Source organism: Octodon degus, unplaced genomic scaffold, assembly GCF_000260255.1.
Source record: "Octodon degus isolate 3935 unplaced genomic scaffold, OctDeg1.0 scaffold00040, whole genome shotgun sequence".
NCBI classification, from domain to species: domain Eukaryota; kingdom Metazoa; phylum Chordata; class Mammalia; order Rodentia; family Octodontidae; genus Octodon; species Octodon degus.
This window is the reverse complement of record NW_004524616.1, coordinates 4,785,381-4,813,242: the sequence shown is the minus strand read 5'-3', so window position 1 is coordinate 4,813,242 and position 27,862 is coordinate 4,785,381. Positions and strand designations below refer to the sequence as shown.

The 27,862-nt window shown below is 37.3% G+C and overlaps 1 protein-coding gene and 1 long non-coding RNA gene across 5 annotated transcripts in view; both read left to right on the top strand.

The window, feature by feature from the left end:
• Csnk1a1 (casein kinase 1 alpha 1) overlaps positions 1-27,862 on the top strand; it is a 54,963-nt gene extending 27,101 nt beyond the window's left edge. Inside the window, exons 4-11 of one of the 4 annotated variants that reach the window (XM_023715294.1) lie at positions 4,651-4,749; positions 7,055-7,138; positions 10,775-10,914; positions 13,084-13,162; positions 14,010-14,084; positions 16,104-16,210; positions 17,214-17,326; positions 27,655-27,856. In XM_023715294.1, coding sequence (XP_023571062.1) covers positions 4,651-4,749; positions 7,055-7,138; positions 10,775-10,914; positions 13,084-13,162; positions 14,010-14,084; positions 16,104-16,210; positions 17,214-17,326; positions 27,655-27,662 — 705 coding nt within the window. In that variant the 3' untranslated portion in view covers positions 27,663-27,856. Of the gene's footprint in view, positions 1-4,650; positions 4,750-7,054; positions 7,139-10,774; positions 10,915-13,083; positions 13,163-14,009; positions 14,085-16,103; positions 16,211-17,213; positions 17,363-27,654 lie in introns of all 4 variants that reach the window. The other 3 variants (XM_012514754.2, XM_004631287.1, XM_004631286.3) reach the window with 3 other exon arrangements.
• Positions 22,233-25,698, top strand: LOC111816779. The gene is made up of 2 exons (XR_002821116.1): positions 22,233-23,061; positions 24,760-25,698. It is a non-coding gene; the product is annotated as an uncharacterized LOC111816779 (long non-coding RNA).

Genomic DNA, 27,862 nt, shown 5'->3' with positions numbered 1-27,862 from the left:
TGGTACCAGGGATTGAACTCACTACCTTGTGCTTGCCAGGCAGGCGCTTGTTCTCCTGAGCTATCTCCCCAGCTAAAAAAATGTTGAGAAGAAATAACATTTCTTTTAAAGTATAGATTAGATGTCATAAAAGGAAATGATAAACAACTGGCATTTAAAGTAGAATTTTAGGAAGTTTATGAACAGTAAAAAGTGGTCCTTATGTCCTATTTCAGCACTTGATTCCTCAAGGTTTCCTGATATAAAAACTACTGTGTGGCTTAAGCAAATAGTAATAGCAAATTGCAATGTTCATTTGTGGGGCATACTATAAATTTAAGCTTCATAGAGTTAACGTGACCTTTCAATGTGTTTTAACTAATGTTTGAATAAATCTTAACGGAAGACTGGTAGCTTATATGTTGCAGGTCCAGTTAACATATAAGCATTTATGCAGTGAACATATATTGAAGGGCTACCACTGTACTTAACTAATGGGGGACAGAATAAGAAGTCCTTTTCCTTTAGGATAGAAAGATAGAAAAATAATTGAGGATCTGTAAAGGGACGTGTGTGTTGGGTGCGCTGGTAGTATGAGAAAGAATGTCATTTCTGGAGAGGGGTTACAAGGAAGCTTTTAAGCCAGCTAAAGACTTGCTCAATAGACAGTAGCTGGGGGCCGGGGAGATGGCTCAGTGGAATAAGTGCTTCCCTGGCAAGCACAAGGGCCTGAGTTCAATCCCTGGTTCCGCAAAAAAAAAGGAAAAGGAAAAGAAATGGACAGTAGCTAACAGCGGAAGTCTGTATGTTGTGCTGTTACTATTTTGTTGGCCTTTTCTTTCCTTCTCATGTGTACGTGTTTGATATAGGGAATTGAATCTAGGACCTTGTATGTGCTAGGCAGACATTCTAACCCTGAGCTGTATAACCCCATCCCTCCTCCTTTTTATTGTTATTCTAGTTTGAGATGGTCTTACTGAATTACCCCAGCTAGCCTCAAACTTAGAATCATCCTGCCTGGAACTTTGCAATCTTAGTTGACCTTATCCCAGTGATTTAACAGTGTCAAGTTAATGGTGGCTATTACTTAGCAAAGACAAATACACATATTAAGTGACCTAAAGATTTTGTTTCACTCTGTAAAGTATAAGTTGCTACACCAAAAGGGTAATACATAGTTTTCAGGCAGAGCTGAAAGGTTTTGCTTCAGAAAGATGTTAAGATAACATGTGATTTTAAATCTGTATATCCAAGGTAATAAAAGCTCTGTGGGGAATGGAGACAAATTACTACTGAGAAGTAAGTGCTTTCCTGTTAAGCACAAGGTCCTGAATTCGATCCCCTGGCACCACCAAAAAACAAATTACTTCTGGGAACAAGAACATATGGATGAAAAAATGTTAACAGCCTTTAGCTATGGAATGAATACCTTTTAAAATTAACTTGTTAGGGCTGGTGAGATGGCTAAAGCACCTACTTAGAACAAGCTAAGCTAAGCAAAAGCACAGTGACAGTGGTTTAATCCCCAGCACCACATGCCAGCCAGCCCCGCCCCCTGGTGTGCTGAGCTGGCCACACACACACACAATAAATAAACAAATTTAAAAAAAAAATTAACTTGTTAGTATCATAGAAAAGATAGAAATATTTGGTAATTAGAAAGTCGAAACTTGGGGCTGGTGAGATGGCTCAGTGGTCTAAAGCACCTACTAAGAGCAAGCTTAGCAAAGCACAGGGACCTCGGTTCAATCCCCCAGCCCCACATGCCAGCCAGCCCCGCCCCCAGGTGGGCTGAGCTGGCCACACACACACACACACACACACAAATAAATAAATAAAATTAAAAAAAAAAAGAAAAAGAGGGTTATAAAAAAAAAAAAAAGAAAGTCGAAACTTGTACACAGGAGTATAAATAGCTAAAAGATACTATTTAAAAGTAAAATCTATTTGCGTAACATTGTATGCAGAGAACTCCCTAAAACTTAAAAGTCATTTGAATGTTATCAAAATGAAAAATATGTATACACTTCAACCCCTGTGATTTTATAAGATTTATACCCAGAACAATAAAAACACTAGTGTTAAGAATACATTTTTTTTAAAAAAAAAGAATACATAAACAAGGGCTCAGCCTGATAGCTCAGAGGACTAAAAGTGCCTGCTTAGGCAGAGCACAGCTGCCAGGGTTGGATCCCTGGCTGGCCATGCCAGCCTTGCGCGGGCCCCCCCCGCCTCACTGAGACACTGATTGAGACTATGCTTGGTGGTACATCCCTGTAATCCCAGGTTCGGGAGGCTGAAAACCGGAGAAATCTGATCCATGTAGTGAGACCCTGTAGACCTTGTCTTAAATACAGGGAAAAAATAAATGTATTGATTGCATTGGAAACATTACTGTCAGCAGGGTAATAACTTATTTTAGCTATTGAAAAGGTTACAGAGCTGAAGGTATAAACAGTGGTATAATATGTTCTTAGCTTGTGTGAATTCCTACATACGGATGTGGAAATGCATTTTTTTTTTTTTTTTGCTCCGAATGCCTTCAGGGCATGATTGGCTGGCTTGAGTTGTGGGGATCAAACTGCAGCAACCTGACCCTGACTGTTTTATTGAAGTGAACTGAGCTAAGGGGCAGGTCCCCTGGAAATGCATTTTTAAATGTCCCCACCCCTGAAAATAATAATTAGGATATTTGTCTTGACATAATTTCTAAGACATAAAGTTTGTTGTATCTGCAATCTAAACAACTACATGACGGGCAGCAATGTGCAATACAAAAACCATGGTTGAATACCTCTCATCTTAATCTTCTAAATATGTACTGATTCTGATGTCTTATCAATTGTTACTCTTCTCCATAAAATTTAAGAAGTAAAGACAACAGAATAGAAAAAATTAAGGTTTCTTGAAAGCAAGTGCTAACAATTTGTCCAGTCTTGCATAACTATTTGTTAATCTGAGCAACAGATCTGATGATAAAAATATAGATAATATAACAACCATTGTTAATTAGCTATTCTTGTTTTGAAAATCTGTATCATATATTGCTGTGTGTTATCCTGTTTTCTGCCTTTGTTTCTGTTTTTGCTTTTGTTTTCACTCTTCAAACTAAAATGTTTGTTAGAATGATGTGTTAATATGAGTATGGAAACAAAATTTTTTGTTTTTTGTTTTTACATACACAAGAAAATAAGCCTGACATAGTAGGTATTTTCTCTCTATATATAAAATGTGTTTAATGTTGTATGTAGCTACCAACAAAAGTCCACCCTGGGCAAACTAGTGACTTAGTAGTGTGTTCAGTTCCCAGAACAGGGGTAGGGAGGAGAGGAGAGAAGTAAAGTGAATACAGTGCCTCTAAGTTTGAGACAAGAAGTTATATACACCTGTATCTGCTGGCTTGGCAGCACCACTCCTCAATTCATGTGTGTATGATTAGAGGAAAAGTATGGAAATGGACCTTAGTAATAACATGTCATACTTGTGGGTGGTTTGTTTTTTTGGTTTTTTTTTGGTTTTTTTGGTTGGTTTTTGTTTGTTTGGTTGTTGTTTTTTCATTTTTGTTTTGTTTTGTTGGGTTTTGTATTGGCACTCCAACCCAGGGCCTTGCACACTGAGGTATACCATTGCCTCACCAGGCTATTTTAACTACTTTAATTTATTATACTTGTTAACAATTTAAATGATTCCAAATGTATTGCTTTTATAATTTGAATGCCACAAACAAGTTTTTCTGTTTAGTTGCACCTCTTTTTAATCATTGATACGGTAAGAATAAGTCAAGGGGCATTGTATGAAGTGTGATAGAAACATAGTAAATATTTAAAATTTTTAAAACAGTATTACAGTAAAAGACACTAGCATTAATCTCCCTCAGAATATTTTCCCTTGCTTCAAACATTTATTCCATTGTTCTTGGCTTTTCTAAAAGCAGTTCTGAAAGTCTTTGGTGCTTTTATAATGTGTGATCAAAAATATGGTGGCAGGCTGGGGCAGTAGCTCAGTGGTCTAAATGCCTGCCTGGCAAGTTCAAGGACTCAAGCTCGATCCCTAGTATTGCATGCCGTCCAGGCCCCAGAACTGGGTGTGATGGCACACACTTATAATCCCAGCACAGGGAGTCTGAGACAGGAGGATGGATCACTATGAATCCGAACTACATAGGGATACCCTGTAACAAATAAATAAAATTTTTAAATGTGGTGAGTGCTGCTGCCAAGTGCCATCAAACAGAAAAGCAAACAATGGCACTGCAACTTCTGGCTGTTCCCCAAGGTCAAAGGGAATATGAATAGTCATTCTTTTAAATCAGTTTATTAATATAGAGACAGACCTCATTTGAAGAAGCTCATGAACATCAAGTTCAGGAACTGCTTCAAAAAGTGGCAGGAATAATGGGATAAATGTCAAAGAAAGGAGGAAGTTATTTTGAGGAAGATTGATAGCGATGTTTTTTACTATAATAATTTTAAGTGTTTCACTAGATTTTGATCATACTTTACGCGTAGATATCCAGCAAAGTAGAGATAAATGGAAAATTTGGTTGTTTGCATTTAGTAGTGACTAATGTCTGTCATTGTGAATTTTAATTAAGCTGTGGGAATACTTGCAGAACATGTATGTTGGTTTTTATCACTTAACTCATTTATCTTTCCTTCCCTTTATTTTCAGATGATCAGTAGAATTGAATATGTGCATACAAAGAATTTTATACACAGAGACATTAAGCCAGATAACTTCCTAATGGGTATTGGGCGTCACTGTAATAAGGTTAGTCAAATGCTCTTTGCATGAAAGAGGAAAATATTGACAATTGCTTTGGTAAACTTTTCAATCTTAAAAAGCCATAGTAAATTCAATCTGCTATTGATAATTGCTTTCAAAGATTGTGCTAGAAGGATAATCGGCTAACTCTATTAACTTAGTAACTTGAAATATATTCTTTCCAACTTACCCAACCAACATTAGTTATCTATATGGAAATATTTAAAATTCCAAGGGCTTTATAAAAAATACAATCATCTGTATTAACTGTGGGAGAATTGTATCTATTTTTCATTCACTTGAATAGTGAAAACCTACATATATACTTTTCCTCCTGTATGCTAAAAAAAAAAAAACAGATTTTTAACTTTGGCTCTAAAGTGTGGGCTTTTGTAATATATGTGCTTGTGCCGGTGTGGCTACCACTGACCCATCTGTCACCATGGAGTTAACATTTGCTGAATGAGCATGGTTGATGCTGAGAATTCCTCAGTCCTTGGATTTGCGCATTTAAAAGGGTAACTTTTGGGCCTGCTTCAAAACTAGTTGACCGTGTCTTACTTGTGTGCCAAGTTGGGTGAGTCCCTCTACCTCCCTTAAAGGAAAATGTAGACAAGTGAAATGAACATTCATACAGCAAAAATAGTGCTAATTGGGGTCTCTGAGGATGGTTCAGTCTATGGGGTGGTTGGGTTGTGGTTAGTGACGCATGATTGCAGGTAGAAACTAATTATGTTGAAATTTTTTCTGCAATGATTAGTTTTATTGAGTGAATTGTTTTCTTTATCCATTCACTGTTGAGCTCGAGCAGACAGGCAGCATTGGCAATGCCCTAAGCATGTTATGATCTAATGATCTGATAGAAATTCTCAACTTCAGGACAACTTGGGGACTTTTTGTTTTTGTGGCTTTTTTGTTTTGTTTTGTTTTGTTTTTGGAAGGAAGAGTCACATTTGTTTTAGGGAATGTTTGGTGTTTTTAGACCCAGCTATAAATGTTTACCTTTGTTTGCCTGTATGAATGCCAACTTGGAGCCATTACCATTAGAATTGGTGTTGTTAATGTGTGAGATGTTAATGTTGGTCTTACTAAGTTTTAGGAATTAAAAATTTTTATTGAGCTTTTATTAATGAAAAGTGTTTCAATTTACATAGCAAATTATTTCCAAATTGCATTTTTAAAAATTACTAGGTAGCTTCTCCATTTGAAACATCCAGGTTCCTAATTGTTCTTATAAAACCTGGAGTTTAATTTTAAAAATTACTGATTCAATTTTTTGGACAATTTTGTCACTGTATCTCTTGTTCTAGCCATTTCCTAGCCCCCTCCATGTTTTCTTACCCCTAAAGAACCCAGTATTCCCATAGATTAGGATACCTGGCTGCATGTTGACAGTGCAGTACGTGGTATTTTGCTTTTTAAATGATGGCCTAGATTTTTTTTTCCTTCTTTGAGAAATCCTTGTGAGTCATGTAGTTGTATTGAGAAGTCCAAGACATTGGGTGGTGAAAGCTCTTAAGATGTGTCCTTGCCAACAAAAAAATTGTGTAGCTGCTTATTATTAGTTTCAAAGATAACTCAGGGTAGAAGATCACCTAAGATCTAAGTAATGAATGTTGCTTTTGAATATCTTAGGTTAGTGTTCTGTTTATGTTAGTTGGTTTTTAGTGTTTTCTGTATCATAGTTTGAAAAATGCCAGTTGTATGAGACTGGATCCTTTGGTCAGCTTGTTCTAGTAGTTTTCTATTTATTGGGGGAAAATTGGGAGGGGCTTTTGAGATCAAATTTTAAATTTCTTTCTTGGAAAATTGTTCTGAATTTGATATTTAGGAGTGGCCACTCCAATCTTAGTGAATTCGCTCATCTTTCCAGTAATCAGCCCTGCATGCTTTTGAAAATAAATTTTAAGGTGACTAAATGCCTTCTACCTCTTCCTTACTGAAGATTTTTCCCCCCTCCATACAATCTTTTTTGGGGAAAGGGCAGATTGTGGTGCCAACGATTATAGATCTAAATTCCCCATTTTTGATTTTAAAATTCAAGAGCCAAATGTCACCATTGCTATCCCTGTTTCAGGCAGTGACACAATATAGTGGCATTAAAAACCCTGGTATTCTCCAGAATTCAAATGTTCCTAAGCATGTGATTCTTATTTGGAAAACTGAGAAGCTACAGTGCTTGGTGGAAGAAGGATGGCATTTGGCTACCCTGTTCTTTCTCTAATGCCTCGGTGTTGCCTGTCTGCGCCGGCCATTGTTGCAATGTAAGCAATACTGTTTGATGCACTGCCACCCTCTATTGTCTGTTTAGTGTTTAGAATCTCCAGTGGGGAAGAGGAAAAGAAGCATGACTGTTAGTACTTCTCAGGACCCATCTTTCTCAGGATTAAACCAGGTCTGAAACTGTCTCCTATTCCAACCTCAATCCCAAATTCATGTGCTTTTCTTTTTTATTGCTTTATTTTTATTATTTTTTACTTTGTTTTAATTCTGGAGAATGTAGATCTTGCTCAAGCATCTCTTATGTTGGCATTATTCAGACATACTTGGCAAACATAACATTACTAAGATACTCCTTTGTGGCTTTTGCTTAAAACGTGTGAATTTTAGAGAAAACTTAAAAGAAAATAAGGGTGTTACCTTTTAGATCTCTTAATATCCATATGTGAAAATACTGTGATGGTCTAGTATTAATTCTTTATGTAGTGGTAAGCTTGAGAATAGTACTTAAGGTTTATTTGGAGTTGTAGAAATTTGCAATAGTACTGTAAAATGAATTTATTCTTCATTATCTCTTCTTCTGTAATGAATTTCAGGTAAGTATAGGTCACAGATTTTTCAGTCTGTAAATTCTCAGCTTCCACCAGATAGGTAAAGAGCATCACATGCTCTGAAACTAAAATATGTTAACAATATAGTAATTAAATACTTAAAACAAATGGTAGTTCATCATTAATAATATGTAATATAATTGAATGTATAACCTGGTGATCTAGATTTTGGTAGGCCAAAAATCATTGCAGGAATTCACTTCTGATTATTTAAAGTACAAGGTTCTCTTCAAGCTTTCTTTTACTTTTACATTTATTTATTTACTTACTGAGACAGGATCACACTATGTAGTTGGGACTGGCCTTGAACTCACCATGTAGTATAGGCTGCCCTCAAACTTTTTTTTCTTAATGTATTTGGTACAGGGTCTCACTGTGCAGCTCAGCCTCATAGTGATCCTCCTGTTTCAGCCTCCCACTGGGATTATAGGCGGGCACCACCACTCCTGTCTCAGTGGCCGGTTCATGTGCCCAGGGGCAGGGCCAGCATGGCATGTAGTACTAGGGATCAAACTCTGGTCCTTGACAGGCAGGTGCTTAGACTGCTGAGCTATCTCCACAGCCCTACCCTCAAACTCTTGACAATGCTGTTGACTCACTCAAGTGCTGGAATTACAGGTGTGTACCACCACACCCAACACTTAACAGATACTAGTTTGCCCCCCTCCCCATGATTGTTTTTGTGGTCCTGGGCTTTGAACTCATAGCCTTCACAGTGAGCTGTGTATATCCCCATCCCTTATGGTAGTTTAAAATTTTGAGGTAGGGTCTTGCTAAGTTCCCCAACTGGGCTTAAACTTGGTATCCTTCTGCCTCAGCCTCTACAGTGCTGGGATCATGTGTGTGTACCACTAAGCCTGGTACATGTATGAATTTTTTTAAATGAAGGAAAATAAATTTTTTTCAGTGTATAAATTTTTATGCTTTTGAGCAATTTTTTAAAAATTTAGTATATGCCAAAAATAAAGTGTTAGTATAAGTAATCAAAAGAAAAACAGTACTTGAAATAGTACTTTTTCATATATGTTTATCACCTGAGTAATAATTTAATCCTTTTTCATACTTCCCAGCCTTATTTCAGGGACTAGCTTTTGGTTTTAAAAAGGTCTCAGAAATTCAAGGGAAAGAAATGCCATGCCTTGTGACTAGATCTTGGTTGGGAATGAGATCAGATGGTAGATAAATAAGCACACTATAAGATAATAGAAAATTTCAAAACCATGGAGCTTCATTTTTTCTTGGCCTGTATAGTTCAGACTGTCCTCACAGCAATCCTCTTGTCTCAGCCTTAAAAGTGCTAGAATCAGGTGTGCATTACTACACCAGGCTCCTGTTTTCAGTATGAATCTGCAGAAGTTAATTTTTGTTTTGCTTACCAGAAGTGTATTTTGCTCATTTGAATATTGAATGAACTTCACTATTAAAATAAAATTCTTATTTTTACTTCTTAGTATTTTATGTCTCTGACTTTTCCATATTCCTAAAATGACTTGGTTGCTTAAGGCATTTGTTGTTTTTACTTAGCTTTTTTCATCTTATGTTTGTACTTTGCTAATAGTCCTTTTTAAAAAACATTAGAGCAAGTGAAAACTGGGATCATTGTTTACGAGGTAACAAATTCAACTGTTAGCGTTTATACTGTCCAGAATATAACCAAGGGTAGTTTAAAGTGCCTGGCTGAAATACGTGTTACTCACCTTTGTAAAGATGGTTCTTGGGGGTCCGGGGAGATGGCTCAGTGGAATAAGCGCTTCCCTGGCAAGCGTGAGGGCCTGAGTTCAAGCCCCGGTTCCGCCAAAAAAAAAAAAAAAAAAAAGATGGTTCTTGGTCAGATTGTTTTAACCTAAATCTTGCTGTATCTATTTTTGAAGCAAACTTCAACAGGATAGATGAATAAGTTGCCCAGCACATTATAAATTACAAACTGTAGCAGAGAGATCCAATAACCTAATGAAAAGAATTATAAAATGTAGGCATAATCTGAAAAGACCAGTAATTTAACCCAGGGTTATGTACCTACTCAGCCCTTTAATTCTTGTAGATAAGTCTTAATTACAACATAGTATAATAAGTAATATGATGAACACCCTAATTTTTAAGTGGTTTATTTTGCTTTTAATGGTAGGTAAATTAAAAATTTAAATTTTTTTTTTTAATTTTTATTTCCATTTTTATTTTATTTTTTTGTGGAACCAGGGATTGAACTCAGGCCCCTGTGCTTGCCAGGGAAATGCTTATTCCACTGAGCCATCTCCCTGGCCCCCCAAAATTTAAAATTTTTATCAAAAGTATAGGGGTTTTTCTTTAAAAAGTTTTGAATTCTAGAAAATGAAGTTGAATCACTTAGAAAAATTATTCTGTATTATAAAAGACCACCCGCTGCCTGTACAATATAAATGTAAAACTGATCATTTTAAAATACAAATTTTGTTTTTAGTTAGCTTATGTAAACTTAGTAGTAAGCACATCTTGGTGTGCTCTTTTAAGTTTTGTTTTTTTGTGTGTGTGGAACTGGGGATTAAACTCAGGCCTTCGTGCTTGCCAGGGAAGCGCTTATTCTACTGAGCCATCTCCTCGGCTCTTGAATTGTTCTATTTTCCAGGAGATGAACCTGATACATAATGTTAGTGCACAGTAGTGGAATGGCACATGCTACTTTATGGAAGTCTTTTTTGTTAGTTTATTAAAAAGAAAAACTCTTTGGTCTTGTTGGCCATCAGTCAGACTTTGAGGGTTGTCTTATTTTAGATAATGAGCCTTCTATTGGCATACTAAAGGGTGGCCTTTGTAGGAGGGAAGAGTTCCAGATAGCTTATGTCTAGATTTTGAAACATGATGCTTGTTTACCAGTAGTAACCGGATGTCAGATTTCATTGTGGCAGGCAGCACACCTGACAACTCTGCCATCAAGTGTGTATACATTTCTTTACTTATTTCATAAAGATAGGCTCCTGACCTGGAGCTTATGAAGTTGCGCACATAACAAGGATAACCTGTAGACTTAAGTGGGTTTTTATGGTTCTCTATTTTTTAATTTGGTTTGTTGGAGAAGACTAGTAATTGCTAGGTGTCTGTTGTTAAGTCTATTCAACTTACGATACTTTATTTTGATACGTTTGACCATATGGTATTTAATGATTTAGAAACAGTTTAATTGAATAAGATTGAAAACCTAATGTGTCTTTATTTCTCTTTTAAAGTTATTCCTTATTGATTTTGGTTTGGCCAAAAAGTACAGAGACAACAGGACAAGACAACACATACCATACAGAGAAGATAAAAACCTCACTGGCACTGCCCGATATGCTAGCATCAATGCACATCTTGGTATTGAACAGAGGTGAGTCTGAAAATTTAATGTGTTCATCACACCTATAACAAAAGCTAGATTTTTTTTTTTTCTTTTTTCTTTTTTTTTTTGGCCGTACCAGGGATCGAACTCGACATTTCACTTGCCAGGCAGGTGCTTATGCCACTGAGCTATATCCCCAATCCCCTAGAATGGGTTTTAAAATATTTTGGGTTTTTTAGAATGTCTAAGGCTCTCGGCTCAGGATCTAAAGCATATTTATTATTTGGGATTTTTTTGGTGGAACTGGGGATTGAACTCAGGGCCTTGCACTTGCCAGGGAAGCGCTTATTCTACTGAGCCATCTCCCCGGGCCCTAGTATTTGTTTTACCTGATGCTTTTAGCCTTTGCAGAAATAGCAATTATATATATATGAGATCTTTTTTTGCAGTACCAAGGATTGAGCTCAGGACCTGCACTTGCCAGGCAAGCGTGTATTCTGCTGAGCTATCTCCCCGGGCCCAGATCTTTTGCTTTCTTTGTTGAAGGTGATGGAAAGTTAAAAGCATTAAAACTATTTTTACATTCTTGGACTAGCCAGATAATTCAGTGGACTAAAACTCCTGCTTAGGTAGACGCAGGGTCCAGGGTTTGATCCCCAGCATGTTGTGCCTGCCCTGCCCCCAGGGCCTGCTGAGACAATGATTGAGACTGGGAGCATGGTGGTGCACGCCTGTAATCCCAGCACTTGAGAGGCTGAAAATTGGAGGATCACTATGAGTCCAATCTGTGTAGTAAGACCTTGTAGACCCTATACTAAATACATAAATAACAATAATAAAACTTTTTACATTCTTTTGCATATATGTGATTGAACTCACGCCCTTGCACTTGCCAGGGATGCGCTTATTCTACTGAGCTATCTCCCCAGCCCCTTTGCAACTAAATATAGTACTGATTATTTTAAATGCTGACATTGGATGTTTTATGATGTAGTAATGCAGGTTGAGTTTGGGGAAACAAGTGATTATTTTTACAGGGAAAGTACTAATAAGTACTTTATAGGAGAGTACTAATAAGCCAGAAGGAGATTGGTATACCATCTCCTGTTGTACTTTTTCACTTACAAATTAATAGAATGTAGTTTAAAGGAAAAAATTTCTAGTCTCTTCCTGTGTCTTCACTTGCATTCCGGCTTTTCAATTTCGCTTCATTGACTTTTCTTCCATTAAAAAACAGAAATAACAGCCAGGTATGATGGCACACAACTGTAATCCCAATGCACAGGAGGCTGAGGCAGGAGAAATGCTGTGAGTTTGAAGCCAGCCTGCACTACATAGCCTGTCACCACCCATGCATCCAGAATGAAAGAACAGGGGCTAGGGATATAGCTCAGTAGAATAAGCACTTGCAATGGCCTGAGTTCAATCCCTGGTTTTACCCCTACCCCCCCCAAAAAGAACAAATTGTATGCTTTTTGGGTTGGGAACTTTATGACTGTCATAGGTTAAACTACGATTTTGCCTTTTCTATATGCTAAAATATTAACCTATCTTTAAGTATGTTTTATTTATGGATATAGCTCAATAGTAGAGCACTTGGCCTCGCATATGCCAGGCCCTGAGTCTGATTATAAGTGTCACAAACAAATTATTTATTTGAATATATATTTATGTGTATATACATTCATATAGATGTTTAGCTTTAAAATGTGATTTCAACATCCCTAAAATATCTTCTTGGGGCCGGGGAGATAGCTCAATAGAAGGGCCTGAGTTCAATCCCCGGTTCTGAAAAGGAAAAAAAAAAAAATTCTTACATAGTTTGTTTTTTTTTTAATTAACCTTATTTAGAGTTGTTGAGCTAAATTTGTTGTTTATTTTTTAAATTTCTTGTTTAAACATTACATTTAGGATTATGCTCTTAAAATTTTAGGGGGCCGTGGAGATGGCTCAGTAGAATAAGCACTTGCGTGGCAAGCACAAGGGCCTGAGTTCAATCCCCAGTTCCACAAAAAATAAATAAAATTTTAGAGTTTGTGAGAAAAATCTGCTTAGAGGTAATTTATTATGATCTTTATATTGTAAAATAGATAGCTTCTTGATTAAGACATGAAATAATTCTCTTTGGGAAAATATTTTCTGCATATAATATTTGGCTTTTTTTTTTAATGTGTTATCCATTACAGTTTCTGTTTTAAATTACATTTTCTTTTCTAGTCGTCGAGATGACATGGAATCATTAGGATATGTTTTGATGTATTTTAATAGAACCAGCCTGCCATGGCAAGGACTCAAGGTAATCAGATCCCAATTACTAGAATTTTGTTTTTAAGAAAAAAATTAAGCTGGATCTGGAGTCTCAGCACTCAGGATGCTAATGGAAGGATCAAAGGCCCCATTAGGCTTGGTGGCACATGCCTATAATCCCAGCACTCAAGAAGCTGAGGCAGGAGGATCTTATGAGTTGGAGGCTGCCTAGGCTATACTGAGTTCAAGGGTAGCCTAAGCTACATAATGAAACCTGGTCTCAAAAAGGCAAAAATAATATTGGACCATGTCCTTTGTTTTGTCCCTTCCAAATCTATAGTATTTCTGATACTGAATTCACTTTAGTTTTGTCTTTTACTTGAAGAGAAAATCTGATTATTTTTACAAGAATTTAGTTGATTAAAGGATAATTTGTTTTGAGACAGTAAGTTAATAACCAATTGGTAATCACTAACTTTACCTACATGGAAGTCGATACGAATTAACAAAGGGCTCTTCTTTCTGAAGTGTAACCATTATGTTAAGGATGTGTAGGGCAAAACCTGCGCATTTAACCTGTACAATCATTCTAACGTTTTGTTCTGTGATAATGTCATAGAATTTAATGATTGTCTTTATCTTTTATTGGTCCATTAAAGGATGAAGGTACAAGGACTAAGCACTTTGACTATTTCTGATGCCCAATAAATATGTCTGAAATAGTCAGAGTACTTAGTTTTTATGAATAGCTTCATCTAGTTGAATTTTCTCTATTATGAAATCTCAGGGCTTAAACTTTGTCTACTATGTATCTATCTGTATATCTAATGAGTTAAACTATTAAGATTTTTCTCAGTAGTAGTGGTGAGTGTATCTTGTTCATTCTTTTTGTATAGGCTGCAACAAAAAAACAAAAATATGAAAAGATTAGTGAAAAGAAGATGTCCACTCCAGTTGAAGTTTTATGTAAGGTAAATATCTATGATGAGCATCACTTAATAAAAATACAAGATCAAAAAAAACTTTTTTTTTTACTTATCAGATCGGGACTTAATTATGTTAGGTAGCTGTTATTTTAAGTTTACATTTTGATTATTCTAAATATCTTTGGCAGTCAGTGGCTTAAACTGTGAATCATTTCAAATAAGTTTTTTTTTTCAACGTCTTTGCCTAATTAGAGCCTTAATTTGTAAAAACAGTGGAGGAAAATTAACAAAGCAAATACAATTTTCTGAAAGAGCCTTTCTGATCTATGAGAAGTTAAATGATCTTTCAACGTATACTGATGCCAGAAACGAGAAGATGTTAGCAGTTGTCCCATGAAAGAATACAGAAAGGGCAGACAGATCAGAGCAATCCAAAAATAGCAATTTTCCAGGGGCCAGCCAAATAGTTCAGCAGATTAAAGGGCCTGCTTAGGCAAATGCAGGGGCCCAGAGTTCGATCCCAGGCCTGCCCTGCTGGCCCTGCCCCTGGGGCATTGAGACAGCAATTGAGACTGGGTGTGGTGGTATGCACCTGTAATACCAGCTTGTGGGAAGCTGAACACAGGCGGATCACTACACCAGTCTACAGAGTGAGACCCTGGAGACTGTACTAAAATACCGAAAAAAGAGGCAGTTTTCCAATAATCGACAAATGTATGCAGCAATATGAATTGGGATTGTTTCTCTGATGTCTCATACTTCTTTTTGGTGGGGGGACAGAACTGGGGATTGAACTCAGGCCCTTGCACTTGCCAGGCAAGCGCTTATTCTACTGAGCTATCTCCCCAGCCCCCGTCTCATACTTCATAAAGAGACAAATAAGTTAGAATGAAGAAGTATGCCCCCCCCCCAAAAAAAAAAAAAACCCAGGGTCCTGAGTTTAGTCCTGGTACCACAAAAAAAGAATAGAGAAGTATTTGTATCCTGATAAATAACTAATTCCTCCATAGAGATAAGGCCATATGATCTTTAATGCAGTAATTCTGTACCTGAAAATACAGTGAAAATGTGTTGTATATTCACTGCTTTAGTTCTGGGTTTTCACTCACTGACAATAATAACACGACTACTTTATAACCAGTAAACCTGATTACTAAGTGTGGTTAGTATACAGTATTGGCAGGTGCAATCACTGTCCTGCCTTGACTCCCAGATACAAGAATTTCCTGGATCATGAGGTTGTGGGAAGAGTTTGCCTCCTATAACTTGTGTCCTCCACATTTGTGTTTACTCAGAGAGGGGATAATAGGGTTTTATTGTGTGTTGTAATGTTTTACATTGGTGATGGCATAATCCTCTTGTGACAGTAAAGCCTTAGAAGTCTTCAAAGGCTGGGGTTGGGGATTTACACACCTGTAACCCCACAACTTAGGAGGCCAACATAAGAAGATGACTGAGTTTGAGAGCATCCTGGTATACATAATGAGTTAAAGTCCAGCCTGTACTTCAGAGTGAGATCCTGTCTCAGAAGACAACAATCTTGGGCTGTCGAGATAGCTCGGGGGACTAAGCACCTTCTGCTGTTGGCAAACATGGCTGGGCGTGGTGGCATACATCTGTAATCCCAGTGCTGGGGAAGCTGAAAACAAGATCACTACGACTCTTGAGTTGTGTAGTGAGACCATGTACCAATACATAAAAAAGAAAAAAAGACAATAATCTTTGAGATATTTTTTAGACATTGATGAGGTAGTAAATCAACAAGTGGAATATCTAAATTATTTATGAACGTAGTACTATTTCCTCTAAATAGAAAAAGATACGTAATAGAGTGGGTAAAATAAACTTCATTGAAATGTTTTAGGATTTGGGGGGGGGGTTGGTACTAGAAATCAAACTCAGGGCCTCATGCTTGCCAGGCAGGTGCTGTGTGACATTTTTTTTTAAACCCAGACCATATCTATGAAGTAGTGAAACACCCCATTGAAACACATTTTTGGCTTGTAATTTATTTTCCTAATTTAAATTAAGATTTTGCTCTGTTTTAACTCTTAAACTTTTTAGGGGTTTCCTGCAGAATTTGCTATGTACTTAAACTATTGCCGTGGGCTGCGCTTTGAGGAAGCCCCGGATTACATGTACCTGAGGCAGCTATTTCGCATCCTTTTCAGGTCAGTTTTTAAGATATTGTCAAGACTGTAAACTTGAGTGAGGGAAATAGGTTAATTCTATTTAACTGTCCTGTTCAGGTAATTAGTAAACAATAATAAAAGTGGCTTAACCAGTATGAATCTAAGAGACAGCTGAATCAGTGTAGAGTCTACTGTTTATAAGATAATTTCAATTCTCATTACCTGTTAGTAAGGCTGGGTATGGTGGTGCACACCTATAATCAATCCCAGCTCTTGTGAGGCTGAGCCAGGAAAATCACCTCGAGTTCAAGGCTAGCCTGGGCTACATAGGGAGTTTGAAACCAGCCAAGACTGCATGGTGAGACCCTGTCTTGAAAAACAAAAACCAGACATTACCTAGTGGCTGTCAGTGCCTCATTGGAACTGTTAGCTTTAATATATAACCATATGCAGTACGCAGTTAAAATACCAGATAGTCATGGACTCAGCAGTCCAAAATCAGGGTTCCTTTAGCATACATGTAGATCAGGTTCTTAGTTGTAAGAAAGTAGAAATTGAGGTAATTCTTGAATTCCAGGAAGGGCTTACTAGGGTACCAGGGCACACATCTCCCTCACAAATTTGATCTCCTTACCTTCCATTACAAATATCCCTCTCGCTGAGTGACCCAGTGTTGTGGTTTTTCATTCCTACTCACCTGTCCTTTTTGAAGGAATAAAGAAATCTTCCATTTGAAAGAGGATGTCTTTTTGTCTAATATAGCAGACAAGAATGGTAATACCGAGTGACTTTCTACCCTCAATCATGTCATTGAAAAGGTTGGAATTATTTCATTGAAGAGTTAGTTATTTGTAGGGAGAGAAATCTTTAGATGCTACCATACTTGAAGAAATACTGATGTTCTAAAGAAATTTCCCCTGCTGTCATGAAGAATCAATAAGTAGGTTACTTAATGACAATAAAGGATTAACATGTAAATTTTCACTGCTGCGTGTGTGCCTCAGTTTGGGGCAGAAAGAACATGTAATTTTGTATTTTCCAGGACCTTGAATCACCAGTATGACTACACATTTGATTGGACAATGTTAAAGCAGAAAGCAGCGCAGCAGGCAGCCTCCTCCAGTGGGCAGGGTCAGCAGGCCCAAACCCCCACAGGCAAGCAAACTGACAAAACCAAGAGTAACATGAAAGGTTAGTAGCCAAGAACCAAGTGACGTTACAGGGAAAACAATTGAATACAAAATTGGGTAATTCATTCATTTATAACAGTGTTAGATCAAGGAGGTGGTTTTAAAATACATAAAAATTTGGCTCTATGTTTTAAAAAAAAGACGTCCTTGGAAAATTTGACTACTAACTTTAAACCCAAATGTCCTTGTTCATATATATATATATGTATATGTATTTGTATATACATATATGTGTGTATATTATTATATCATTTCTCTTGGGATTTTGGGTCATTTTTAACAACTGCATCTTTTTTACTCATTCATTAACCCTTTTCCAAAATAAACATTTGGTGTTGGGAATATGGTATTATATCAATCAATCCAAAATCCTAGACCTAACACTTGTTGATTTTTAATAATGAATCTGATTTGCCATGATATTTTGACTTCTTTCAGACTAACAGTGTTAAGAATTTTTTTGCATGTTAATACTTTAGCCTTTAAAAGAGGAAATTGTGGACATGTTCTTTTCAAGAGGGCAGAGTTTGGCATTTTCCATAAAGTATCTTCTCTGTTGAAGAGTATGTCATGTACGCCTAAATGTTCAGATAACTGTAAAGCTCATACATCTTTCCTAATCACAGAAGTCTCTTGTTTGCTGGTCAACTGATAGTACTTAATTTTAAAATACTGCAGGTATCGGGCTGTAGATGTTCAAAGTGGAGTTCACATGTGCAGTTAGGCACATGTGATGGAAGATAACGGACAAATGCAATTGAACTGTTCATCTACTTCCGTTTGTCATTCTTTGGTACTCTGCCGCTGTGGAGTAAAACTGTTAGGGTGCAGCTATTTCATAAGTCACTGTCACCATTCAGTTCAACTCTTGTTTCATGTTTTTATTTCATTTCCCCTTTCTGGGGCTTACCTCCTAATACGTGTGTACTTTCTGCAAGTGGTGAGGAGATAAGGTTTTTTTTTTTTTAGTTCTAATTATTTAATCTCTGATTGACTTCTCTAATCTGAACTTAGTCTTCATAAATGTTGATTATAATTATGGGATTGTATTTGAATAGATCCTAATCTCAGGATACATTTCAAGAAATACAGTATATGTGATACTATCCTCATTCCAGCAGCTCATCCATTAGAGATAAAATTTGAAACAATTTGTCTTCCTTGTTTCTGTATTTGGGAAGATTTAATGTAGTAGGAACCCTTTGATTAATAAATTTGAACTTGGGATAGCAAACATGCTTTCCCATTGGACTGTCTCTACACCTTAGTTGGGATTTGATGATTGCCTTTTACAAGTTTTAATTGTATATATCTGATTATAGGGCCATAAAATCGTAGTGAGATAGGTAGTGTCACTGAAGATTGGTTCTACTATTTAATTAAGACCAAATAATCTGTAAGCCAAGAATTTCTTCTACTTGACATGTACAGGTTATTTGCTTTTTTCACAAATGAAGCTATGTTTACCTAAAGCTAGATGCTGGAAAAATAAGATTATCTTGAGGTGCCATTTCTAAAACTAAAATTAGATTAAAATCTCCACTGGCCTATAATAGTTTACTTTAGGCATTCAGCAGCCTTCAAAAAGAATTACCTTATTTTGAACAAATTTCATTGTTCACTGTGTATTGCTTAATAAACTTATGTTGCTTTGCTCTTCCTTATCCAGGCTTGCTTTTTTTTTAAAAAAAAAAAAAAAAAACAGGGTCTTGCCATAGAGTTCAGGCTGACCTTGAAGAACTCGCAGTCTAGCCCAGGCTGGCTTCAACTTTCACCATTTTTTCTGCCTCAGCCTCCTCAAGTATTGGGATTATGGGTGTATACTACCACACCTAGCTTTATTTAGGTTTTAAAAGATGAGAAGTTAGATCCACCAAGTTAGTGTGTTTCTTTGTATTAAAAAAATATGTGTATGTAATTGTTTAATGCTATTTTGTATTGTAGATATTTTTCATAAATAATTTATGAACATTTAGTAATAGCATCACCAGATAGAGCAGTCATACAAATTATTAAATTAACTCATACAATTCTGAAGACTCTGATGTCTCAGCGAATAATCATATATTAATTACTTTTAGAGATGAATTTCTAAGGTCAGGTATGTGGCTTTGTAGTCCTAGTTACCTGGGATTCTGAAACAGCATGGTTACTCGAGCCCAGGATTTCAAGGCAGCCTGGGCAAAACAAGAGAAGGGATGTTTCAGGAAGGGATGGGGGGGTGTCCTAGGTAATAAATATATTTTGACTCCAAGCAGAATATTGGTTGCTACTAAAATATACCACTCTAGGGCTGGGGAGATAGGTCAGTGATTTAAGTGTCTACCTGGCAAGTGCAAGGACCCAGGTTCGATCGCCACCACCAGCATGCTGTCCTGCTAAGCTGGCCAACAAAACCAGGTGTGGGCGCATACCCCTGTAATCCCAACACTGATGAGGCTACAAGTCAGCTGCATAGTGAGACCGTATACCAAATGAATGAATGAATGAATGAATGAATGAATGAATGAATGACAAATATATGCCACTCCAGAGAATAAAAGTAACAAAATTATATTTTACTCTTCTTGAAAACATCTGTCTGTGTATAGAATTTACTGCTTAATCAAGTCCTAGAGACTGGGTGTGGTGGGGCATGCCTGTAATCCCAGGGCTTGGGAGGCTGAAAACAGAAGGGTCGGTCCAATATATGTAGTGAGACCTTGTAGACCCTGTACTAAATACATTAAAAAAAAATAATAATAATCAAGTCCTACACAGATTCCTTTGTATATGAACCCATGAAGATATAGCAGGCTTGAGATGACATCAAGTAAATATGGGAAAGCTAGTTCCCTAATTCTTTACCCCAGCACATTGTATAGGTTAGTTTTTATCTTAGTCTGTAATTTTTTTATTATTATTACATTTTTTAACTGTAGGGAAGGGTCTACTACAGGGTGTTCAGGGTCTCACTGCTAGATCTGACTTGTACTGATCCATCTGTTTTCAGCCTCCCAAGAGGTGGGAGGCTGACTCAATTGCAATCTCAGCAGGCCCCAGGAGCTGGGCCTGCTAGCAGGAGCTTTAATCCGCTGAGCTATTTGGCCAGCTCTTTAGAATGTAATTAATAGAGGTGTGTAAAAGCATAGTCTCTTAGGGTCCACTACAGTAGGCTTTTTTCTTAACTTATGGAGCTGAAGCATTTCAGTGATTCTTTGATCCAAGAAATCTTTTTAGTTGATGCTGAGAACACATTATTAGACTTTCCCACTTAAAAGTTTTAGAAGTTGCTTGCTTGTATGTAGTGACTTGTTTTTTAAAGGCTTGTATTTCATTCAGTTCAGTTTTTAAATGAATCTTCATAAGTAGATCTGTATTGTAGGTATACTTGTTATTGGGAAAATTCTGGTATTCACCAAGTACTGGTATTCACCAGTGTATTCTATGTGGGTTTCTTTTGTTTTGTTTTTTGGGGAACTAAGGATTGAACTCAGGCCCTTGCACTTGGCCAGGCAAGTGCTTATTCTACTGAGCCATTTTCCCAGCCCCTAGTCTATGTTTTGTTTTGTTTTGGCGGAACCGGGGATTGAACTCAGGCCCTTGCACTTGGCCAGGCAAGTGCTTATTCTACTGAGCCATTTTCCCAGCCCCTAGTCTATGTTTTGTTTTGTTTTGGCGGAACCGGGGATTGAACTCAGACCCTTGCGCTTGCCAGGGAAGCGTTTATTCCACTGAGCCATCTCCCCAGCCCCATGTTGTCTTAAAAGTAGTTCATATTATAATATATGAGCATATAAAATTGATCAAAAAAGTAATTATTAACTTTTACGTGGTTATTTTTTTTTCCGGAACCAGGGATTGAACTCAGGCTCTTGCGCTTGCCAGGGAAGCACTTATTCTAAGGAGCCATCTCCCCAACCTCCATGGTTATTTTTAAAATATATATTTAATGTTTCTTCCATGGAAAATTATAGTAAGTTGTTCCAGCAATTCATTCTAAAATGTTCAAAGAATAAACTTCAGTTTGTTTACGTAGAGGGGCTTATATAATAAACAGATTGCTGCCCTGATTACTTTTCTTTTTTTTTAATGTATTTGGTACAGGGTCTCATTATGCAGCTTAGACTCATAGTGATCCTGTTTTGAACCACCCCAGCGCTGAGATTAAAGGTGTGCATCACCATGCACAGATTCTTGTGGCTGTCTCAGCCCACCCAGGGATGGGACCAACATGGCATGTGGTACAGGGGATTGTGCTTGCCTAAAGAAGTACTTAGTCCTCTGAGCTATTTCGCAGGCCCTGCTTTTTTTTTTTTTTTTTTTTTTTTTTTTTTTTTTTTTTTTTTTTAAGGACAAAGGTGTATAGGGTCTCACTGCGTAGATCAGCTCATAGTGATCCTCCTGTTTACAGTCTCCTAAGTGCTGGGATTACAGGTGTGCGCCAGTCTTTCAATAATCTCCAGCTCAGCGTGCCCCTGGGACAGGGCCAGTACTGCAAGCCTGGGATCGAACTCCTGGCCCCTGTGTCTTCTCCCAAAGCAGGTCCTTTAATCCTCTGAACTATTTGGCCAGCCCCTACTTTTCTTTAGTATGTTTTAAATATTACATTCCAAGGAGCTGGGGAGATCCATAAGCACCTGTCTGGTGAGCGCAAGGTCCTGAGTTCATTTCCTGGTACTGCAGTCCATCCGTTAATAAATGCTACATTCCAAAGCCCATCAAAAGACCAAGAAAACAGCTTTTCTCCCAATACTCATTAATTATCTGTACAAGTTTGTCAGTGCTGTAATGCCACAGATTTTAATTTGTGAAATCCCATTGTTTCAGCAGTATTGATAGTAGTAAAAGTAAAGAAAGTAGTTGTAGGACATTTAAAATGGTGGCATGCATATTGGTAATCCCAGGTTATATATCTATAATCCCAGACTTTTGGGAGGCTGAGGCTGTAGGAATGCAAGTTCAAGAATCACAAGACCCTCTCTCAAAAAGATAAAAAGGATAACCATCATCCTCTAGATTAGTTGACCATTTCTTTAGTTGTGGGCAGAAGTGGGGGGAAATTACAGAAGTAGTGAAGCCAAAGGTGAATCTTTATGTAATTATGTTTGCCACTCTAGTCATCTTAACTAATTTGCATACTGTGCCAACTATACATGTTAAACGTAACTATCATAATGATATAAATGATGTAAAAAATTGTTGACATTCAGAGCAGATTAGATATATTTTCTTATCACATTAATCCACCATGTCTATGGTCTTCCATAAATTACCTTCTAGTATGTACTGGGCTTTAAGTGTTATTTATGTCTGGCTTAACTTTTTCTGACTTCACCAATTGCTGCCAGGAACATGGCTGGTCACTTAGCAACGTAATCCAAGTCACAGGGGAGGACATTGAAATATCTGAAGATGATCTCTGAATACACTTACTCCAAAAGAAGTGCCAGTGAACTTCATCTCCTTACTGAAATCCTGAATTTTTGTCAGCTTTTTTCATTATGAACAGTAAAGCTGAAGAGAAAATAACCCAACAGGAAAACACAGATGAGTGTGCAAGAATTGATTTGTGATGACCTTGAGCTGGACCTATCAAATTTTTTGACATGTTCCGTTATCTGGATGACAGTACAATTTTCAGAAGACCTACAAGAGCAACAGTGTTTCAGTGGTGTATAATGCGGACCATCTACCTGTTTGGGAAGGATTCAGTAACAGGTATTTTGAAACTCATTAACTTCAAGAAATCATACTTTAGAATTATTATTTTTATTTTTTTATTTTTTTGGTGAGGATCAAACTCGGTACCTTGAGCTTACCTGGCAGGAGCTTATGCTGCTGAGCTGTCTCCCCAGCCCCAAGAATTAATTCTGTAGTAAGGAAGATAAGCAATCTAGATTGCCAGTCTGTTAATGTAGATTAGGATGATACAAACTTGCTATACTTAGTTGATTGTCTATTTTGGTACTGAAAAAGATTTTTCCAAAATTAATACTTGTGGTTTCTACAAGGAGGATATTACTGTAGTTTGTTTTTTTTTTTTTTAAACAGTGTTTACAACCATTCTGTTTTATTTTTTTTGTTTTTGTTTTTGCTGAACTGGGGATTGAACTCAGGGCCTTGCACTTGGCAGGGAAGCTCTTATTCCACTGAGCCATCTCCCCAGCCCTACAACCATTCTGATTCAAAATTCTCTGAACTTGGGCTGGTGAGATGGCTCAGTGGTCTAAAGCACCTACTTAGAACAAGCTTAACAAAGCACAGGGACCACGGTTCAATCCCCCAGCACCACATGCCAGCCAGCCCCGCCCCCTGGTGGGCTGAGCTGGCCACACACACACACACACACACACACACATAAATAAATAAATAAATAAAATAAATTAAAAAAAAAAAAAATTCTCTGAACTTAATTCTGTGCAACCAAAAGGCCACACAAAGCATATAAGTAAAGTTAGTTAATAGAAAGGAGGTTGTATAGTTAAAAACTCATCACAGATTTATAACACTACTACAATCTACCAGGCCTGGTGGCCCATGCCTGTAATCCCAGCACTTGGGAAGCTAAGGCAGGAGAATCACCAGGGTTTGAGGCCAGCCTAAATTACATAGTGAGACTGTCTCAAAAAAGCAGAGCAAAAATATTTACTACTACATAAATATATCATTAAACTAGTTTCTGGTTCTGTTTTTAATCGTATTTGAAAAGGATTCATAAATACTCCAATTTTTAGATTTCGGACTGAAGGACAGAATATTATTCTTATATAAAAATATCTTTTTAAGATTTAATGAGGGCTGGTGAGATGGCTCAGTGGTCTAAAGCACCTACTTAGAACAAGCTAAGCTAAGCAAAAGCACAGGGACAGCTGTTCAATCCCCCAGCACCACATGCCAGCCAGCCCCGCCCCCTGGTGGGCTGAGCTGGCCACACACACACACACACACACACACACACACACACACACACAAATAAAATTTAAAAAAAAAAGATTTAATGAGAAGGGCTGGTGAGACGGCTCAGTGGTCTAAAGCACCTACTTAGAACAAGTTTAGCAAAGCACAGGGACCGCGGTTCAATCCCCCAGCACCACATGCCAGCCAGCCTCGCCCCCTGGTGGGCTGAGCTGGACACACACACACACACACACACACACACACACACACACAAATAAAAATAAAAAAAAAAAAGAGTTAATGAGAATCTTAAATGTAGCTATTAACTTTTGAAATATCGTACTAGTCCTCAAGCTCTGTTTTAACTTGGGTTTTCTTTTCTTTTTTCTTTTCTTTTTTTTTTTTTGGTGGTGGTACTGGGGATTGAACTCAGAACCTTATGCTTGCCAGGCAAGCACTTATTCTACTGAGCTATCTCCCCAGCACCTGTTTTAACTTTTCTTTTCCCCTCTGTTTTAGGAATAAATGGATTCATCCCTCATTTTAAGATGTTACAGTGAAGATACATTCTTGAATTTTATAAGCCAGATTTTCTTCAGATTGGAAGATAAAAATGAAAGAAATGTTTATCAGAGCCCGAAGATTGAATATTGGATAGCTGCTGAATCTTCTTTTTGAAATTTATCTACTTCAGTATCTCTTTGGAAAATTCACTGAAGGAAACTGTTGGTCCTGGGCAGAACGTCCCTCCAGTGGCTCATCTGAAGAGTTAAATCTGGATTTGACTGCTGTATTCAGAATGTTGTTAAGCTGGCTTTTAGCCAATCTCTGAGAGAACTATAATCACTAGTTGACCTAGTGATTCTGAACAGATAGAATTCCTATTTAGAGCTTCCCCATTATTTAAAGCAAAAGCATTTTCTAGATGATGTAAAAGGTTTTCTTTTTAGTTTGTTTGGTGATAAGAGTTTTTGTTAATCACTTGGGAATATTCAACATAACAAATTATTCAGTACAATCAGATTATATAAGTAAGCTTCTGAAATTTTTCTTTTTAGCATATTTAAGTGTTGCAAAACTTGAAATCAAATCCTGATATGATAAGGGCTATTCCTATTTGCTAATTCATAATTTCTCAATTTACATAGCTTACTTCAGTTGATTTACCTAAGGCTTGGTTTTGTTTCTTTCCATTGTTGTTTGGTTTTAGTTTATTTGGGACCAGGTATAGTGCTCCACATCTGTAGTCCTGCCAGTCATAAAGCTGAGGCAAAAAGATTGAGAGTTCAAGGCAGTGTAAGCTACTTAGCAAGACCCTGTCATAAATAAGAGGTTACTTTGTTCATCTGGTTTAACGTGTGTAAGTACATAATATTCAGATGAAATACATTCTCAAAGTCATTTTCCATGTTTCACATTTGCTTTCTGTAAATTTAATACTCAGACAAGCACTATGGGGAAAAAAAAAAAAGTAAAGCCCTCATATCTTTGTCCATAAGGCTTAGTGCAATGTGTTTATCAAGATAAGCGAGGGTGATCATTTCTGTCCTAAATGAAAACTTTAACAAGAATGTATAAATGTGTTATTATTTTCAAAAAAAACCCAAGTCATAATTATAATAAGAAACAACAGGGATGTTTTTTGTAGCCACACAAAGCCCAAAGGAGATTAGCAATTATTAGAGAAAAGGAGCAGTTTGGTGTGGAAAACATGATTTGTGTTAAAAGAAGTTAGAGGGGCTGGTGAGATAGCTCAGTGGTCTAAAGTGCCTGCTTAGGCAAGCATTCAGGGACCATGGTTTGATCCCCAGTACCACATGCCATGCCAGCCCCACCCCCAGGGTGGGCTAAGCTGACCATAAAAAAAAAAAAGCTAGAGCTGCTAATTATTAAGTCGTTGATAACTTAACGGTTCAGAAGGGGGTGAAGGAAACATTTATGTCTCAAATGAGTATCTGTAGGTGAGGAGACAATGTATGTAGGATTTTCAGGTTAAGAGGCATATTGCCTCTTTGTGTATAGCCAAAAATAAAATGTGCAACTCTTTAAACACCTGCCTGGCAAGCGCAAAAAGTCCTCTTGAGTTTGATCACCAGTACCACCAAAAAAAAAAAAACAAACCTGCAGCTCTTAGTGCCTGCAAACTTTTATCCAGACCTGCTCTGTGAAGAAATCCTAAGGTCTGCTGGTAGGAGGAGGAGATAGGTACATACGGAGTGGAAGTCTTTTGAGACGTAAATAAAACCCCAAAGTATCATTTGTTTACAATGTTCGAATCAGTGACAAAACTTGTCTTTTTATTTATTTTTTGGCAGAACCGGGGATTGAACTCAGGCCCTTGCACTTGCCAGGCAAGCGCTTATTCTACTGAGCCATCTCCCCAGGCTCCTAAACTTCGTCTTTTTAATGTCTGCAGGTAGAAGTGAAGAAATTTTAAAATCTCTTTAAGAATTACATTTTTATGGCTGGGCAGATTGGTATGCACCTGTAGTCTTAGCACTCAAAAGTTGAGAGCCCATAACCCTGTTTCAAAATTTTTCCAGGGCTGGGGAGATAGCTCAGTAGAATAAGCGCTTGCCAGGGGCCTGAGCACAATCCCCACTTCCACCAAAACAAAAAATAAAATTATATTTAAGAAATAAAAAGGCTGCTAGGTGTGGTGGCACACCTCCCACCCCCCAACACCTTAAAGGGAGGCTGAGGCAGGAGTATCTTTTTGAGTTTGAGACCAGCCTGGGCTACAATGCGTGTCCAAGGCCATCCTGAGCTGCATAGTGAGACCCTATCTCAAAAAGACAAAATATAAAAAAGCCAAGGTTTTGTATATATAGCTCAGAGGACTTGGGCTCAATTCTTCAGTACTAAACAAGAAAATAAAAGTTTACATACTTGTATGATTAAAACTATGCTCTCTAATTAAAGTGCTCATTTGTCATGGCTTAAACAAATGTTTGTTCTGGAAACAGGATCTCACTATGTAGTGCAGGCTGGCCTTGAACTCGTTCATGTAGCTAACGTTGGCCTCAAATTCAGTGATCTCCCTCAGCTTCCCAAGTGTTGGGATTACAGTCATGTACCATCATGTCTAGTTTTGACCCAGTTTTTGAAAGCCTAATATGTTCTGTGTAGGAAAGAAGTAAACTGAACATACGCATTTGAATTACTAGTAATTTTTGAGATTTGATGCTGAGGTTTTAATTCAGTGTACACTACTCCTTAGGGTTTTAATTGTGGATTGATGTTCTGTTTTAGAAAGTTAAGCCTAGTGATTCTCAAATAGATAAAATGGGGTGAGCTGCTATATTACCTCAATTCTACATGGTTTCTCTATTGGATACAATTTTTCTTTTTTAAAAAGGGAAATTTTAACTTGGAATTTAATGTGCTTTTCTCTGTTTTGATTGTTTTTAATAGGTTTTTAAGCATGAATTGAAGAACAGAAGAAGCAGAGCAGATGATCGGAGCAGCATTTGTTTCTCCCCAAATCTAGAAATTTTAGTTCATATGTACACTAGCCAGTGGTTGTGGACAACCATTTACTTGGTGTAAAGGACTTAATTTCAGTTATAAACTGGCTCTGGGCAGCATTGCTGATGCTTTGTCTGGAGTTGTAGCCGCTGTA